Source organism: Danio aesculapii, chromosome 19, assembly GCF_903798145.1.
Source record: "Danio aesculapii chromosome 19, fDanAes4.1, whole genome shotgun sequence".
In the NCBI taxonomy this organism is placed as follows: domain Eukaryota; kingdom Metazoa; phylum Chordata; class Actinopteri; order Cypriniformes; family Danionidae; genus Danio; species Danio aesculapii.
In genome coordinates, this window is record NC_079453.1 from 35,200,351 (window position 1) to 35,218,574 (window position 18,224).

General features: G+C 37.0%; 1 protein-coding gene across 7 annotated transcripts in view; it reads right to left on the minus strand.

The window, feature by feature from the left end:
• The window catches only part of elmo1 (engulfment and cell motility 1 (ced-12 homolog, C. elegans)), a 181,304-nt gene that overhangs the window by 13,486 nt on the left and 149,594 nt on the right, over nt 1-18,224 (minus strand). For 6 of the 7 annotated variants that reach the window (XM_056479829.1, XM_056479827.1, XM_056479828.1 and 3 more), the window contains 2 exons: nt 3,786-3,949; nt 673-785 (listed from right to left, as the gene is read on the minus strand). In XM_056479829.1, coding sequence (XP_056335804.1) covers nt 673-785; nt 3,786-3,949 — 277 coding nt within the window. Of the gene's footprint in view, nt 1-672; nt 786-3,785; nt 3,950-17,670; nt 17,900-18,224 lie in introns of those variants that run through there. The other variant, XM_056479830.1, reaches the window with a different exon arrangement.

Below are 18,224 nucleotides of genomic sequence, written 5' to 3' on the forward strand. Positions count from 1 at the left end.
ATCATTACACACGTGCACTGTTTTAAAACATTTTAAACATGTTAAACTTACTCTTGATCACATTTGCTGATGATTGATGATCCTAGCAAATTGAACACACCTTTTAATCCCGGTTGTCTAGTCTTGCTTATATGATTATACACATGACTACCGGGACATGTTAATACGCGCAGCTGTCAATCAATTCGGTGGGCGGGGGGACCGCACTCCTACGTAAAGTTGCGGTCGATCTGAAAACCGCTCCAATTGGTCCACCATTTTTATGTTGCTAAATTGAAAAAAGCACTGGGTGTGTTTATATCACCCCAATATGACGGTCTATACACCATACATGCACATATGTCTGTCCAAACAGCTTGAAAAGTAGATTGCAAAGTGTTACCGTTTGTTTTCTTTGTATGGATGGATTACACTGATATATCTGTGGTTGTGGCTTAATGAATGTGGACTGGGCTACTGACATGCAGAAACAAAATAAAAAAAGCTGCTAGACGATACAAAAACTTGGAGAGTTGGAAAAAAATTAAACAGCCTTTACCACTCCAAGCTTTGTTACAGCACTTTGTTGCATTATGACACAGCATCGAGTCTCTGGAGCCAGAATAAAAACGGCAAAAATGGAACAAAAAGGTCTTCCTGAAGCTTGTGCTTAAGTGTGTGCTTGATTCTTACCCTGTCTCCTTCTGCAGCTGATCTTCCTGAAGCAGGTGCCCTCGCACAGGCGATTGAGACGCTGCTGTTTGATCAACTCCATGATCTCTGGCTGGATTTTCTCCCTAAGCTCCCTGGAGAAACATCAGATGATCACAGAATTGCAGTTTAAATGACTGATCTGGCTTACATTGAGAAAGTGTTTACACAGAGAAAGACTCAAAAACATAACCGTCACATTGAGACTTGGGCTTTATCCATTTCTTTTGTACCACAAGTCTTTTATCCTAAGGTTTCGCTAATGCTACTGCCCATTATTGCCACTGCATTTAACTAATTAATATATAAAGCATTTTATTATACTGATTAGTCATTTAAAGGTTTAATTTACAGTATGTTATATATCTATCAAGACATTTGTAAGAACTCTGTATTTTGCATATATTCTGTGGTATTACAAGAAAACAATCACTTTCATGTCAGAAATTACAAATGACCCTTCTCAAGAACTAAAGTTTATGTTAAAAGTGGATATTAAGATTTTATTAAACCATGACTGAACCATGTTACATATTTTTGCACTAATAGAACTTAAGACATTCTCCCTCAATATTTCTATTCATTAAAAATGTCATATTTAAAAGGAACATTCCACTTAAAAACAACAACAAAAAAAATTGAGTTTTACATTTTTTTTTACATTTATTCAGTTGATCTCCAGGTCTGATAGGAGCACTTTGAGACATTGGGCTCTATTTTATTGATCTAGGTGCAGAGTCTAAAGCACATGGTGCAAAAGCATTAAGAGCTTGTCCATATCCACTTTAGCTATATTAAGGATGGAAAAATATGCTTTGCGCCCTGGCGTATGGTCTAACAGGGTTGTGCTTATTCTCTTAATGACTTATGGGTGTGTTTTGAGCATAACAATGTATTAAACCAGTCTCATCTCCCATTCTTTTTAAAAGTCATTTGTGTAACGTCATGGCACATTTGCTGTTTACATGGTGGACTTTGTTAGTGGAAAAACTGAACGCTTCACTAGCGAGAAAACAGTTCAAAATAGACCATCTGCAGCGCAAGGATAATAAATGAGGGTTCTCCATTCAGCCTCTTTACACTTTACTTTACTCCTTTACTTTCCTGGATAAGGAAACATGTTGTACGCACAGACATCCATTATCCTACACATTTAATTTTGTTTATTAAGCACTAAGATTTTTTTCAAAACTATTTCTAAATTCAGTTTTGATTTCCAGGAAACGGATAAAGGAACAATAATAACGAAGTGTGATCAAAAAACCAAACACACGTCCTATTCTTATGCACCATATGGTGATGCATACGTCTCGAAAATCCAACAGGTGGACAAATCTAAACTTGTTTATATTAAAACAAATATAAATATGCATATAATAGATAATACTTACTAATCATACTAATAACATTTACAAATGCAAATGGTCAGAAATTAACTGAAAAATGGCATGGAGGCGTGTAGAAGGCATGCAGGTAGTGGTTTTATATTATTTAAAAAATAATTATGTTTGTAACATTAATCCTTTTTTTTCATATGTAAAGATATTGGTGTATTGCTGTACATCTTGTGTGTAGTAAGCAATGTGTAAGCGTTTGGATCAGCATAGGCACATAACTAGCATGATTTGCGCTGGACTTTAGACCTACTTTCAGTTTGTCAATGGCGCAATCTATTTCAGTTCTTCAAAAATAGCAACGTGCCAACAATGCACCTTAACACACCTGCTTGTTTTAGATCAGCACACCCATGAGTCCACAAAGTGGCACAAATTGATTTGCTATTTAAACTATGTGACGCAAAACGTGAAAATTTGGGTTGCGTTGGTCTGAAAATAGCAACAAATTGCTTCAAACACGTCTTTATGGGTTTATGATAGAGCCCAATGAGATTATAGAAAAGACACGCTTTAAATAGGAAAATTAGTTTCAGTTCAGTTTCCTTTCTTTTTGTCATTCAAAACATCACAATAAATTGTAATGCAGAACGAAATTACGGTACATTGGACCCAACAAGTACATAAAAAACATCAAACACTATAAAAACCTAACATAATAAACAAGCTTTTATAATTTTATAAATATATAAAAATATAGTAATATAATATATATATATATTTATAAAAAAAAATTTATTAAAAAAAAATTCACAAAAGGAATAAATTAATACTTAAATAGCTATTGCACAGTTTGTTATAATAGTAATAATATTAACAATTTGTGCTAGTTTAACTATTTATATATTTATTATTACTTACTAGCTATCAATAGTATTTAAAATATGGTCTTATTCAAAAGTCTTAAAATGACAGGATAAAAACTATCACGAAACCGCACTGATTTACTCCTCAGGCTTCGGTACCACCTGTCTTTGCATGAGCGTGAGCAGATTATGGCCAGGGTGGGTTGGATCTCTTAAAATGCTATTTGCCCTAGACAAACGGTGTTGATACAGTTTCTCAATGGATGCCATTTTGACTCCAACGGACCTTTCAGTTGAATTTATTATCTTCTTAATGGTGTTCTTGTTTTATCTGTATGTTAGTATCGAAATAATTTATTTATTTTTTACATTTTTGAGTGAGATGCTAATGGTCTAATCCAATTCAATGACCTATGCTAAGCTAAGCTAAAATGCTACCGCCAGACCTGGACATAGGTTGAATTGATTCAAAAATGGTAAAACTCAACTGTTTAACTCTAGGGGGCTTGTAAAATGAGCATATGTAAAAAAAATAATAAATAAATAAAGTGCTGTGTTCCTTTAACAAGCTCTGGAAGTTCAGCACGGACATTTCCATTTCACTGTTATTACATGTGGATGTTACAGACTGTTCTCTGAGATTGTACATTCCCGCTCAAATGAAACTACTGTAATGCAGTGGGTAATTCATTTAATGGAGTCTCCTCTTAGTTTAACGAGTTATGAACTAATGCCATTTTCATTCCCATTATTGCCATTACAATTTCGGTGGAAATTGCATTTAAAGGCTTGTTTTCAATCAGGCCTGGGACCCAGGTGCAGTACACATGGAGCAAACCTGGCTGAGCTTGATTGGGGGAAATAATGAATACGTGAAGAGTTTCCAGAGACTCACAAAATGGGCCGGGACTGGAAATCCTCCTGGTTCATCCTCTCAGACTGGCGCAATTTGAGGATCTCAGTGTAGCTCAGATTTTGCAGACGACTTTTAAACTGATCCAGAGAGTTAGGCTTGATGGTGAGAGCTCGAGTGATCTGTTCCTTCACCACCTGCATCACCTATAACACACATATACACATTTCATCATTTAGGACATCACTTTACACATATTGGAAGACAAACTTTTCATTAGTATTAATATATCTTAAAGATTTATTAGTAAGGCATTTGAATAAAGATCTGACCGTGTACAGAAACTCAACAAGGCCAGTATAAATGACATAAAAGGACAAAAACTATAATCATAATCTTATTAATTTTATGCAAAAACAGCATGTTGGTAGTGTAGACACGAGTGTGCATAGATATATACACTAGATATGGCATGCGGACCCTGAGCATGCATCAATGGGGTATATGCCGAAGTATGCTAATAGGAGTTGCCAGTAAACCTGGGTTAAGCACTTCCGGTGAACTGTATGCCATTGCAAAATCGGCGCGTTTAAGGTCTGTTTTCTTTAAAAATCAGCGATCTCCACTGGCTGAGTGATATCCGATATAAGTGGGTGTCAGATTGTACAAGAAGCACTGCATTAAATTACATTTTCCCCCGTTGTGTCTTTATAATATGAGCATTTATTTTACCCCAGTATATTCAATGGAGCTTCTGCGCTAGCCTGCCGATTCTGACGGGCGCGTGCGAGTAAATGGCTTTTTGTCTCATTTCACGCTTGAGCAACTAAATGAATGCCAAAGTCTGTTTAACTGATTGTATTTGAATTACATTACAACATCAATGCTGTAAAAGGAACCATATAAAATGGGAAAAAACTCACAATAACAGGTCACCGGAAGTTTATCAGCACGGGAACAACACTAGCTTGGCATATACCCTATAGCGCTGCCACATTTGTACAGTGCTCCCAGCAAAAAAGTCATTCAACCACACTAGTCAAGACTAAAGGCTGAAGTCTGAAGGGACTTTAGCACTGTGTACAGGTGTAGTAATGAGCAAACAAAGAAAACAAAGCACAAAGGCAGAACATTTCATAGGTAAGATTTCGTTTATGTTTTTGTATGTTACAAACTTTTGTGCTAAACAAGTATTGATGATAATCCAGTCTCTTACTGCCCTGACCATAAGGCAAGGTAGCACCAACTCACACTAAATACTAGGCTTATTTTTGTTGAATAACATAAGCAAACAATGTAAATGGAATGTGACAACGAGAAGCTGCAGTGCTAGAAACTTGTATTATTATCAGCTAAGTGAGCCAGTCGTTCATAACGGGGATTCGTTCACAAACGAATCGCTCCCTCCATTAGAATGAGAAGTGAAAGCAGGAGAGGGGGTGTGTTTCAGGACATGGATTAGATCAATGTGTTTGCATACAAACGCATGCTGTTTGTCAGGAATGCCTATGTGGTCACTTATCCATTGATGAAAAAATGTGAAAATTATAATTTTCGACCACCGGGATCACTCCCGATCATAGATGTATGTGTACAGTTGAAGTCAGAATTATTAGCCCCCAGTTTACTTTTTCCCTAATTTCTGTTTAGTGGAGAGAGGATTTTTTTCAACACATTTCTAAACATAATAGTTTCTCTAATAACTGATTTATTTTATCAGTAAATAATAATGATAATATAAATAATATTTGACTAGATCTTTTTCAAGACACTTTTATACAGCTTAAAGTATCATTTAAAGGCTTAACTAGGTTAATTAGGTTAACTAGGCATGTTAGGGTAAATAGGCAAGTTATTGTATAACGATGGTTTGTTCTGTAGACAGTCAAAAAAATTATCTTAACGGGGCTAATAATTTTGTCCTTAAAATTATTCAGAAAAAAATTAAAAACTGCTTTTATTCTAGATTAATTTAAACAAATCATACTTTCTCCGGAAGAAAAAATATTATCAGACATACTGTAAAAATTTCTTTGCTCTGTTAAACATCATTTGGGTATCATTTGGGCTCTGGATGGTCAGTCCTCCACTGCACCTTGGTCTCACATTCATTTCAAAGGAGTGCTACCCTGTACTAAAATGGCGGCTCTATTGACGCATTCCTTTCAATAGAAAAACAGCATAGGTGACATCTAATTTAAACATCTATGCTGAGTATGAATATAGTTTCTGAATAGACAAGGAAAAGAGTGAACACTGGAAATGAAATGATTTAATGGAGATTTTCTAAATGAATGAAAAACAGGAATCACAATCTATTGACATAGAATCTATGAGAATAGCCTCCCGAATGTACTCACACAACGAGAGAAGATAATTTCACATATATACCCTTTTCTACAAAATTCTCTTACATTATACTAGGCATTATCAAGCAACTGTAGAGACATTCACACGCTCATTAAACTTCAGATGAGGAGCTTTGAAAACCCTCAATACAATACATCCTTGAACAAAGATCAGTTAATACCGACCCAAGACTCTAGTGTGTCTCATTTAAGATGCTTGTACAGTAATGCTCCTTTAATCACCGTCCAACAAAAGGCGAAAAGCAGTAACTGTCAGCAATAGAAGCTAAATTGCTTCAGAGCTTTTGGCTTGAAAACTGATTGATCTAAAAATCACTTCATAAAAGTTTAGAATGAATTGAGTGGGAGTTAATGGTGAGGAAATGTTCTTTTCTGGGTGAACTAAATCTTTATTTAGTGTAAATAGGGACTTCTTAGGCATGTAACAAGTCACCGTGAGTCGGTTGAAAATCATTTCAAATATGTGACGATTCAAACTGGTAGAAATGTTGAACAAATCGTGATACATATTTTGAACAGAGGGGGTGCACAAAGTTGTTCTGTTACCTAAGCAGGTATTAGGTTATTTTTACCCTCTCTTTTTCAAATTAGTTTATGCATATTTAAATAATATTTAATTAATATTTAATTTATTAATATTTAATAATCAATATTTAAAAATGTTCAAGATGATCTCTTTTTAAGTGTATCAAATCACACCGATACTTTTACTAATTAATTATACAAGTAATCTTAATTATTGGGTGGCGCAGTGGGTAGCACGATCGCCTCACAGCAAGAAGGTCACTGGTTTGAGCCTCGGCTGGTTCAGTTGGCATTTCTGTGTTTGCATGTTCTCCCGTGTTCATGTGGGTTTCCTCTGGGTGCTCCGGTTTCCCCTACAAGTCCAATGATATAGGTGAATTGGGTATGCTAAAATTGACTGTAGTGTATGTGTGAATGAGTGTGTATGAGTATGTTTCCAAGTGATGGGTTGCAGCTGGAAGGGCATCCACTGCGTAAAACATATGCTGGATGAGTTGGCGGTTCATTCTACTGTGGCGACCCCAGATTAATAAAGGGACTAAGCTGAAAAGAAAATGAATGAATAATAATGATTCATCTTCATAATCATGTTCAACTGCTGTATCTATCCTACTATATAACTAATAATTTTATAATCAGTTTCTTATGCCAGTGGCCAGTCTCCTGGATCAGAGGACCTATTGACCACCTCTATTCACACTGCTCTTTGGTTTAGGAAAGGCTTTCCTCTCCACACCCTCTAAGCCTAGAAAAATTCAATATCATGTCATGCCCTATTTAAAATTCCCCTATAACATCAGTACTTCATTTTGAATTACACTCTTAATATTTTATTTTTGTTTTAAGCTTTACATTACTTGTACTTTTTGTTTAACTTATTGTGTTTTATTATTATTTTATGAATATTGTGCCGGTTATTCATTTGTATATTTAATTTTTTTTTCTTTACTGCTTTATCCCCCTGGTGCCCTCTATGTTCCTTCTATAGTTCACAATGTTTCGTTATACTGTAATAATCACTGAACATTTACTGTTCAATAATATATATATATATCTTCATGTAACGATTCACCTGACTAATCTAATGATTCGTGATTTAGTCACGATTTTTTAACAAAATTATTTGAAACAAATTTAAGGTGAAGAGCCCTTTCATTTTTTTCTTAAATGCTATTTTTCTAAAATTGCTATTTTAAAAACAAAATAAATCCCCCCATTCCAAACTAAGGAAGACCCTTTAATATAAACAAACTAAAACTGTGCTGGGATTTTACATTTTTAAACAGAAATATCAGCATATCTCTGTTTTCTGGTATAAGCTGAGGTCTTTGCACAATGTCCCCTACTGATGAAAAACTCTTTCACTGGGAACTGAGTTAGTGTTTCCTGAACCAGAAAGTGTTTCAAAATATAGTTTTAATTCTTTTATGAATACCTTAAAAAGCAGCAAGTAAAAGTAAATGATTTATGATGTAGAATGCTTTCTCAGTATTATTGTCTGTATCAATAAAACCAAATAACACATTTTCCAAAGACAAAGAAAAATTGGAATATATAAACTCCATCACAAATTTGCAAAAGTTACCCCAAAAATATTTTAGTGTAAGTACAGTACCAAAATAAATGTTTACGGTCATTTCACTTTGTAAATTACAGTAAGCGCACATTGTGTTACTACTCACTGGGGAGAATCTGTGGATTAATTTAAAGGACACTTTTCTGATTTTGTTCACAATAAGGTATTTGTGTGGCAAAAGCCAATGGTGAATCGTTATATTCCTATTGTCTACCATTTGTCATAGTGTCATATATAAAAATCGAAGCTTGGACAGAAAAAACTAAGCACAAGTAAAATAAACTTTAAAAACCTGTAAGTTAAAGGTGCAGTAGGTGATTGATTTAGAAACGATTTGCATTATGTTGATTGAAAGTCTCGTCACATCCTGATAGCAATCATGAAATGTATTAATATCAAAATGTATTAATAGGTATTTAAATTTTCTGTGGAAGGTGCAGGACCAAGAAAAGGTTGTCCAATCAAAACGCTCAGTCCAAACCTTAAGATAGGCCGTCTTACCTGCCAGTCAAAATATGCAATTGCATTTTTACTTATTTTATTATCATTATTTAACAGTAATAAGGAAGTCTTGTTAAGATTTCAAATCTCTTTTACAAGAGAGACGTGGCCAAGTTAACAGCCATACAGTAAAGCAATTTTAAAATACAAGAACACCACATAACAACATTTCCTCAATCCTCTCAATGACATTCTTCCAATACCACTCTCTTTATAAGGCCTCAAATTCACTGAAAGACACTATTTTATTTAGTTTTAAATATTTTTGCAAATTATTCCATCCCCAAGGTGCACAATAAAAAAATGCAGTTGCCACTGGCAAGTTCATGGACGCGGTTCAGACAGAATGGTGCTATTTCAGTGCTAACAGGCTAACATTAGCAGTTTCCTATCACACGATTAAAATGATGCAATGCAGTTAATGCTCAAACGTGACTTCTCTAATGAGAGAAATGGGTTTTTGCCTTCAGGTACTGCTTCCACAACTGAAGAACACACAAAAAAGTAGCCTTATCTCTTCATGTGAACACATTGGGAGGTAACCCAAACAAACATAAAAATATTGACAGCCAGCATTGGACTATGACCCAAGATTTCACCCACACTTCAGCACAAGCAGACAGCTTTCCTTCATCCTCGGATACAGAAACGGCCAGCTGCAGTGATGCCTGAATAATACACACCTCGAAATCAAAAACAGAGGGTCGGTGTATGCACCAAGCCTTGGGCTACAGATCATATGCTGTGATTAGCTGGGGAGCGCTGCGAAGGGTAAGTCGGGAAGCTGGAACTGAGTCCAGTTGCTATTCATGCATGCACCCCTCCCAGTCATCCTGAGAAGCAGGTGCCGCTGGCTCACGCTGCAGGATTAGATGAGCTTTAATTAGTGATAAGACTGGGCCAAGGTCAGAGCCCCCCTCTCAAATCACTAGGCTGATATGCCCGTACTTGAAGAATGAGTGGAAAAATAAACCAAGACGGCTCCATTCAAACAACAGAGCTGTGTTTAAAGGGGAGGGGTGGGGGTTTGACAGCTGCAGGTGCACTTGAAACAATCCCTTATGGCGGGGGAAGCAATTTTCCAAGCACATTTGCAGATTTTTTTACGGTTTAAAATTAATTAATCCAAAGCGCCTTCTTACTTCCTTTCTATCAGCCTCTTTAAATCAAGTCGTGATGGCTGAAAAAGAAGCAGACCTTTTATTCGTGAGGACGAGGTGAACTGTGGAATTTCAGCTGCCGATGTGGTGGGTGGAGATATTTGTGAATAAAGCGGAAATGGAGCTTTTTTTAGACAAGTGTGTCACAGCCTCGGTAAGAAGTGTGCGAGTCTTCGACTGCCCTGCCATGCTTATTGTCTTTCTCTCGCCTCTCCAGAGCTTCTAAATGCACAGAACACACTCGCCCACTGAGTGTCAGCCTGCGGATAATACAGAATGACAAACAGAAGAGTGAATGTGCATGTGTTTGTGCACTAAGACCAAGACCAAGGCTGTTATTCTGTCTATTTTATGATTTGTCCTGATAAATCAGACCTATGATTAAGCTCTCAAAAGCACCTGCATTATGTAACGCATTTGAATGTCAAAGCTACAATGCTATTAAACAAATCTATTGCTTCTCCTAGGCACAACATATGAGGGATTCATCTTAATATTAAAGTGTTTCTGAATCATCTTTGGAAAGTGAGTGGGCTTTGGGATCAAGCCAGAGCCATTAAAGGCCATGAAGAGAGTTAGCAAATATATTATAAAATATCATAAAATTAGCTTTTGTATACACCGTGCTGGATAACACTTGGAAAACAAATTTGAAACTAATTTCAGGACCCTCACAATATTTATATACCTTCATAATTTTTATAGGTGATAAACTGATCGCTATAGAGCTGAATAAAAAAAGATACATAGATTTACAACTAATTTGTCTATTGGAGCCCAATCCAAACAAATGGCTGTCAAACATGGAAGAGAAACAGAAAAACAAATCCAACTGTTGTTAACTAGACTGTCAAATGCATCAAGCAGACTAATGGGGATGTATGTGAATAAGGTTTCTTTTCTTTTTAGCCACATCGCTGCAAACAGCGTACATCAAAATAGTGAATGAACAATTATTAACAGGATGAAAGGATTAAAGGAAAACTATGAAAAAGTATTCCAAAAATGAAATCATGTTTGGCATACCAAGGTTATGACAAGGATGATAATTAGCATATCCTTTAGCATTATATGCTAGTGCACTACTTGAGGCTAGAGGTGTACGGCTCTTTCTAGCTGGCCTTCATTAAAGGTGCTCTATGTAATTTTTGACTCTTCTAAAGCACAAAAATACCATAATCTGTCTGCAGATGTGCAAGAAACATTCTTGTTTATCTGAAAAACAATGCTGAAGTCAGATATTCTGCTTTGTAAATGTGAGTTATGTGCTGGAACGCTGTCTTTGTATGGGTTCTTTTAACCCACCCACTGCCAGTTTAGCCAATTATATTTTAGCTCTCCTGGTTGCCTTCTTGGAAAACCGTGTATTTCATTCATTCAGTCAGAAAGGCTCTCAAAGCATGCGCCCGTGACCGAAATGCAGCCTACAGTGGACATTAGCAGAATCCAAAATGAGACGCAGATTCAGAGTTCCACATGAGGTTATTAGTTAGCAAATAATATAAATATTACGAACGTAAACATTAGGTGAGCAGGTTACATTGTAACCCCATGTCTTAACAACATACTACGTGATGAGATTTGCAGTGATAAGCAATTGGGCTGTTTGCACCAGACGAAACACGACAGAAATTTAAATACAGCCATTCAGAAGCACAGAATACTGCACTCACTGCACTCCAACAAAATGGTAAGGTTTATAATCTAATTAATACATATTAAACCTCTTTAACATTATTAAATGTAGATGCTAAATCACTAATAAGTGTTGATTTGCATTATTTAACAGTTCTGAAGTTCAATTTCAAATGGTTTATTTTATTTTCAAGATCTGAGGTGAACTATCTGCTGCTGCTTTCAGTGGTATAGCAATGAATGTCATGTAAAAAAAAGTGAACATTGTCATAAAGTGAACATTGTCAGTTTTATGTTCTTCAGCTGCAAAAAACAGAAACCGTTTCTAAAATATAAATTTCAGGTGTTGGTTAGGATAAAAAATATATGAAAATATTCCTTCCATCACATGCTGCTGCTTTTATTTAAGGTGCTCTATGTAATTTTTGACTCTTCTAAAGCACAAAAATACCATAATCTGTCTGCAGATTTTCAAGAAACATTCTTGTTTCTCTGAAAAACAATGCTGAAGTCAGATATTCTGCTTTGTAAATGTGAGTTACGTGCTGGAACGCTGTCTTTGTTTGGGTTCTTTTAACCCACCCACTGCCAGTTTAGCCAATTATATTTTAGCACTCCTGGTTGCCTTCTTGGAAAACAGAGTATTTCATTCATTCAGTCAGAAAGGCTCTCAAAGCAGGCTCTAGAAATCAATTTAAATCAGCAGTTAGGCTCGATAGTCAGGCTCACTGTTGGTCCTCAATCTGGTAACCTGCGCTTGCGTGTGTTTGGATCAGGAATGCAATACCTAGTTCAACCACTGGGAGTCAAACTTACATATTGCACTTTTAAACTTAATCTTATTCAGCACCAACACAAACAATCTGGTTCTATGAATTGCACCAAATGTAAGATTACAGATCAAGACATTAGCCTAAAAAAACAAAAACAAAAGAAAGATGCAATTTTAATGCAAAGACGCTTGTTGTGTCTATGTGAACACAGAGCAAAAATTAAATATGCATAAGCCTTAATGATATGGGTGAGTGCTATTCCACATACAGTATGACCTTTGAGAAGTACATTACCTCTTGCAGCATTTAGTAGTCTACTGGTAGCTTTTACAGCAACTTTTGCAGCTACAGCAGTTTGCTAAATCAAAGCACAGTTGTTCCTCCAATCAGGATGGCAAGATTTATCACTCCCATCCTATTTTAATTGCAACTTCACACAGCTATCCATCATAAATTCATATTTATGCCTCTCTGCTTTACACACCAGCACATTATTAATAGTGATATTTGTTTCATAACCATAATTATGCAAAGGCCATTATTCAGTTACATCAGTTTTTTAAAATGTAGATTTGGGAAGATAAATCACATACAACTTTAAAAGCTGCTTAGCTGTAAACAAAGCCTGGAAGAGGATTTTCTTTATTTATGATCCTGACATTTTGATGCAATTTGAAGGATACGATGCACAGGAACTGCTGTAATAAAATATTCGGTGTTTGTTTAAAGTGAATTTTCTTTCACAATATTATGAACAAACTTTAAACTCTCTCTTCTCTCTTCTCTTTACTTACAACAATACGTACATTATCTAATAGGTAGGGCCTCACGGAATCTGCCCACACAGAAATCCGCAGATTTTTGGCGCATCATTGAGTCCATTTATTTACTTGTGTAAATGTGTGTAAACTTGTATTTATTCAGTTTTTTAATTCATTTCTGTAATATTACTGACTAAAATGAAAATGTTAATTTGATTTATTTACAATACAGTGTGTAAAGTAATATGTTCTGTCTTTTAGTATATATACTATATGAGTGACTTGCTTTGTTTACCAAATAAGTGGATCTAGATGGATTTGCATTGTGAACATTAAATAAAAGTTAAAAAAGCTGTTACTTTTTATTTCTATAAATATTAAAGTTTTTAGTTACGACACTTCCAAAACAATTCTGCTTAAATCCACAGATTTTTTACAAAATTCTCAGCAGAAATAGCAATGTCTGCATTGTCTGGCCGTACTAATAGGGTTGTCACGATACTGGAATTCGATACCAATCAGTACTGAAAATTCAGTTGTCAGGATACTGGAGTTTGATACCAATCGGTACTGGAAATTCAGTTGTCACGATACTGGAGTTTGATACCAATCGGTACTGGAAATTCAGTTGTCACGATACTGGAGTTTGATACCAATCAGTACTGAAAATTCGGTTGTCATGATACTGGTGTTCAATACCAATTGGTACAGAAAATTTTAAAACGTCTATTTCCCGCTAACATTTGAGCGCTGTTGAGCACGTTCTTAAACAGCACTGATTTGCCATTGCGTTTACATGCTCAACAGAAATGACTGATTGGCCATAAAGGTCATCGGTTCACCGAACTCTGATACAGGGACACTGGAGCATTTCAACATCATGTCGATCAGCTGGTTTGTCTATAATCTGACATACGAGCAATCCATTGATGAATCCTGGCTTTAAAATGCTCTAGTGTCCCTGTATCTGTGGTTACACACAGTAAACAGCGATGAGTTTGGTGAACTGATGACCTTTACTGCCAATCACAGTAATTTTTGTTGAGTACAAGTACACAATGGCAAATCAGCGCTGTTTAAGAACATGCTCATCAGGGCTCAAATGTTAGTGGGAAATGGATGTTTTTAAAATTCCAGTATTGATTGGTACCGAATTCCAGTATCATGACAATCCTTTTATCTAATACATAAACTTTTAACGTTAAAATACATACAGAGCGATTAAGATGCACTTACAATCTTAAATGCACTTTGTAATCTACAGTAATCTGAGGTCAAGTATCCATTGTTTGGCTTGAATGTGGCTATAAAGGTCAAGAAAATTATATTTAAAGTAGAGCGTTTTAACATTAAATAAAGCATATGCTAGCTAGGACAAAAGCTGCTTAACATGGCATTGCAAAGATGCATTGTATTGTGTGTCAGAGCATTGCGTCTGGTTGTTGGGATCAAACCCAAATCCTGCTTATTGTCACAGTTCTCCAAAGACAAAACTGCTTAAGCTGACAAAGTCACATTAACACAAATCTTTGCCACGGCTACAGCAGCCATTTAGGACTTGTCAATCAGCCAAACGGTGTTTAGATAATAAAACAGAAAACAAATTCGCAGTACAGGCTGAGAAGCATATCTTGCGCATGTCTCTGTCATCCCTCTTCACATTCATTCTGCTTGTTATGGTCCATGGACCCAACGGGGTAATCAGGCACGAAAAAGAAATGGGGCATTTATCCATTCCACAACTCGCATGCTAATTATGCCATTTCCTCCCCTTAACGATTTTCATAACAGTTAATAATGATTCACATCAAAGAAATGGGCATTGCTTCAAAGAAAACAAATAGATATCATTAAGGAGGAAAAATATTTGCTGGAAACACTGACCGCAAAACCATGTGATGCATTTAGATGCAGTACAGTCTGGAATAATTTTTTTTTTTTCCATAAATGCTGGGAATAAGCCGAGTAGTCAATCATAAAACACCTGTGCATGCATATGCATGCCAGGAGAGAGACCTGCAGTCTTTCATGTAGTAGGTTGCTAGGGGTGGATTCAGCCAAAAGGTGAAGAGATAAAATAGTAAAACGTGTAAAAAGATAGCAGGTCTATAAAATCTCGTCTAATGTTTTTAATAAATCTCATGGTTACAACGAAAAACTTGTACTATTAGCTAGAACAGTTTCCTGGAACATAGCTAAAGTGTTGAGAAGTATTAGGCCTGGCACAGGACATGGTGTCACGGGACATAGAAGATCTGTGCTTGCCCATACAACCTGCAGTCATCTGTGGAGTGATGACATCTGTCAGGCTTAAGTGTTTCGTTTCTACTAAAACTGATCTTTTTATGGTCCCTTTATGAAACATAGTCACTGAATAGTCAAAGTTTTAGGGCACATTTTAAATGTGTAGTCTCTCAATAGTTGTTAGGCCAAAAAGTAATTAACGTGGCAAAGATATCTAAAGCACTGCTCACACTGTGGGATTTCAGCCGCAATATGGTTAACTGAGACTATTTTGGGAAATCCTAAAGATTCCTGAAATCCTAGGCTAAACTCTGTGAACTTTGATTGTTGGTTTGACATGTTCACAGACAGCCGCCTAATAGCTGTTGCGATCAGATGTTTCCTCTGATGAAGTTCTGGCAGTGTCAGTAGATTTCAGAAACTTTTCTGCAGTCTGACAACAGCTGCAATGAGCGTCAATCAAAGAACCAATAGGAGCACAGAATCTGATGGCGCAATCCACTCGACAATTCAAATGACCATTGAGAAATGTCGGAACAGTTTTTTTTTGCTTCCTGGTTTTATTATTGAGACATGCTGTGTGCAAAATTGCTGCAACAGATTGTTAAGATTTGCTGTGAGAAATCATTTCATAACTTGGCAGTATGAAAGTTTGACGAATGGATAATGTCAAACTCCAGGTGAGTTCTTCTGTGTTTGGTGCGTCTTCATTGTTGTTCAGTCTGACATTATGAAAGTGTGACAAGGGAGCCATGTTTGCGCAGTCTCACGTGCTACGATCGTTTAGGATTATTAAAAATTGCTAAGTGTGAGCCGGCCTTTAGAGTATCATATCGTATCTGGTTTGGACAATGTTGGGTTCAAATGCCAAACTTCTTACAGTAAGAGTTGTTTAAAGACAAATTTGATTCAGTCACATTATCACACTTCTTTTTCAAAACTGTACGGTAAGTTGTTGCAGTAAAGAGGATGACCAAACAGACACTCATAGAAAGACACTCACAATTACCAACTCAAACACAGTCTAAACTCATTGCATCTTCGAACTATATTGTTTAAAACATAAAATTACGAAAAAAACACTCAAAAATTTCCCGAACCAGACCCCAACAAATGGTATTCCAACATATGGTCCAGTTGCACTTCAAGTAATCTGAAGTTTGAGTCCTGGCTTTAGTTCCTTTCTCAAGCTAACTTCCGTTACCTTCAAAAAGGTCAAAAATACACCAATAAAAATACATCTTGGAGTACTCTCAGCAGGTGGAAGTCAGTTCTTTTGGATTCTATCGACACATTTACTCCACTGATAGAAACAGAAATAAGTAACTCTTTCACCATGGGCCAGCATGAAGCTTGAGGAAAGCATGCAACACATTAAGGTCACTTAAGGTCTCAGGAGACTTAGCTCATAGCATCTTCGTGTGTAAGAATGTACAAGCAAAAACAAAGACCGAAAGGAAGGAGAAAATCTAAGCATAGAAGAATAGGCAGGAGGGAAAAGAAGTAAATACATTTGGATAGGAATTAAGGTATGAAGAATTTAGAAGTTAATGAGGAAGGTGGAAGAAAGGACGAGAAGACAAGGAACAAAAATGGAAGAGGAAAGGAGGAAGGAAGAAAAAGGTGATTAATGGAGGGAAGAAACAATGATAATTCAAAACAAAAATCTGTCTCTGCAAGGGGAAGTAGGGAATTGTGGACCAGAGGCTTGGGTGCGGATGCTGAGCACGACCAAACAACACCTCGAGACATCATTCACTTTATGAGATCTTGCAGATTTATGCTGTGGAAAAAACTATCTGCGATATTACCGTAATCAATCAATGTTAGGAGCTAGCTGACAGCCCATCACACAATTCAGAAGTGCTTGGAGATTTTTTTTATTGTCTTTTTGATCATCCACGAAAGGTCAATCCTGTGAACATCAAACCCACAAAGAATGCACAAAGGACAAGGCTGTATACAAAAGAGATTAACCTCAATACAAGATGAAAAGCAGCAGTGTTGATCTCACCATGTGCACGTGGGATGCATGCACAAATGCAAACACCAATGCAAGCAACTAGAGGTCAATGTGCCATGGAGAGCGGACTGATGGAGAATGACATATTAAAGCGCTCATTCATAATAAGTGCCCAAGGAGGGGCCAGGCTACGGAGGAGAGCGCAGGTTGTAGCGCTCGCTCTGGATCGCTTCCTCTAAACCGCGAGCTGAAATCTGCCTCTAACCTGATTACTACAAGCAGCTTCACACAAAGCCTGCCCATCTGTGCGTCTGCTTCATCTCCCGTTTCCCCTCAGCATCCAGACAAAATTGCAAATGATCCTTTTCATCTTTGCCGTTCAGTCATTTTCCCCAATGTGATCGCTTTAGCGCTACTCACATGCCATTGTCAGCTCCATGATTGGGAGCGCAGCTCCACGTTGGTCCAACCCAGTGTAGCAAAGGAAAAACCCTGACCATGTGCAGGGACGATCCAGAAAGAAGATAAACACAGTCGGCAGATGGTTCCTGGGTTGCTTTTACATGTGTTTGCAGCTGAGCAAAATGCATCAAGCTTTTAGCCAAGGCTTGCTTTCTTCTGGACGCTCATGCCCATCAGCACTCTGAAGTCTGAAAGCATCTCCAAGCAGCTCAGTTTATGTCCATTTCAGCACTTACGCCTGATTGGCCAGACGCCACAGCTGCTTCAGCCAATGGCGCGATGACTGTACAGATCACATGGTTTGTATATAAGGGAGAGGGAGAGACTGGGAGGGGGAGGGGTGAGGGTTGTGCTTGCTTAAACAGAGTCACTACATCACTACTACTGCACTTGGATGCACCGAAGTGGCCATTTTAAGTCAGGTGTCGTAGCTGCCTCCGTCAGAGCTGATTGGGTGGAGAAGACAGCTGTTTATGAACCAAAACACACACGCACACAATAGCTGAAGCGGG